General features: G+C 57.2%; 1 protein-coding gene across 1 annotated transcript in view; it reads right to left on the bottom strand.

Annotated features, from left to right (window-relative positions):
* CEACAM16 (carcinoembryonic antigen-related cell adhesion molecule 16) overlaps positions 1 to 317 on the bottom strand; it is a 12,709-nt gene extending 12,392 nt beyond the window's left edge. The window contains exon 1 of the mRNA XM_008585996.1: positions 185 to 317. Within this exon, the coding sequence (XP_008584218.1) occupies positions 185 to 221 (37 nt within the window). The 5' untranslated portion in view covers positions 222 to 317. The remainder of the gene's footprint in view (positions 1 to 184) is intronic.
* Between the last annotated feature and the right edge of the window lie 775 nt (positions 318 to 1,092).

Genomic DNA, 1,092 nt, shown 5'->3' with positions numbered 1-1,092 from the left:
CTCCTTGGGTGGCTGTCCGTGGCATGCCCCACATTGGTGCCTCTGAGAGGGCAACCTGTGTCTGTGCAATGCAGAGCTGCCCTCTCTCCTCCGCAGGCTGGACTTCTGGCTCACACCTTCCCTCTCCTGGGCTGGGGGTCCCATCCCCTCCCCGAATCCCTCAGAGGGCACCATTCTTGCTCACCACTGAGGAGGAGCCAGCTGCACCCGGTCAGAGCCATCTTTCATCCCAGGCTGGGTCTTGGAGATGGTCCTGTAGGTGTCCCAATGCTTGGAGGCCCTTCCTGGTTGGGGCTTGGCTCCGTCTGCCACTGGACCTGGGAAGGTTCGGCAATTTGGAGTCGGAGGAGATCACCTGAATTTGGAGGGATCGAGTCACCAAGGATCTGGGGCCCTGTTTGGGCATCAGGGTGGGTGTGGCGGGCACCGGCCAGGGGCCACGACCTGGTCAGGCCTCCTGGGGCAGCTGCCTAACCCTCTTTGTGCCAAAGGCCCAAATTTGGTACTGGGAGAAGAACCAGGTCGCCGGGGAGGAGGGCGGAGGGGCCAGGGAAGATTTCAGAACAGTTCTCACGGACCACCAGGCCCCAGGCCTCCTTGGTGAGCTTGGGGGTCGGCAAGGAATAAACCAGTAAACGGTGATGGCAGTTTTCCCAGCCTCAATGCCGTGGGTGACCTGCAGGCATTATCTCAGTGGACGTCAAAACAATCCTGTGAGGTGGGCACCTTTAGAACCCCCATTTTCAGATGGAGAAACTGAGGCAGTGGACGGGGAATCTGACTCGCCCAAGTTTCTGCAGGGAGAGGATATGAGCCCGACTCTGTTTCCAAAGCCAGACAGAGGAAAGGGAGCTGGATGGCTGCACACTTTAAAGTGTCCAGAAATCTGCATTTTCTTTCTTCCCTTTTGGAGGCTTCGTTTTCCCTGTCAGACAGGGGTATGTGCAGGCTTTGGGGCCAGAGAGAGGCAAGTTTTGACCGTGGCTGTCTGCGTTTACCCGAAGTGGGGCTGGGGGCAACCCCTTGCTTCATCTTCATTTTTTTTTTTTTTGTAAAGATGACCGGTAAGGGGATCTTAACCCTTGGCTTGGT

The sequence above is a fragment of the Galeopterus variegatus genome, unplaced genomic scaffold (assembly GCF_000696425.1).
Source record: "Galeopterus variegatus unplaced genomic scaffold, G_variegatus-3.0.2 Scaffold3796, whole genome shotgun sequence".
Lineage (NCBI taxonomy): Eukaryota > Metazoa > Chordata > Mammalia > Dermoptera > Cynocephalidae > Galeopterus > Galeopterus variegatus.
The sequence above is the reverse complement of the archived record's forward strand: the minus strand, read 5'-3'. Positions and strand labels throughout refer to the sequence as shown.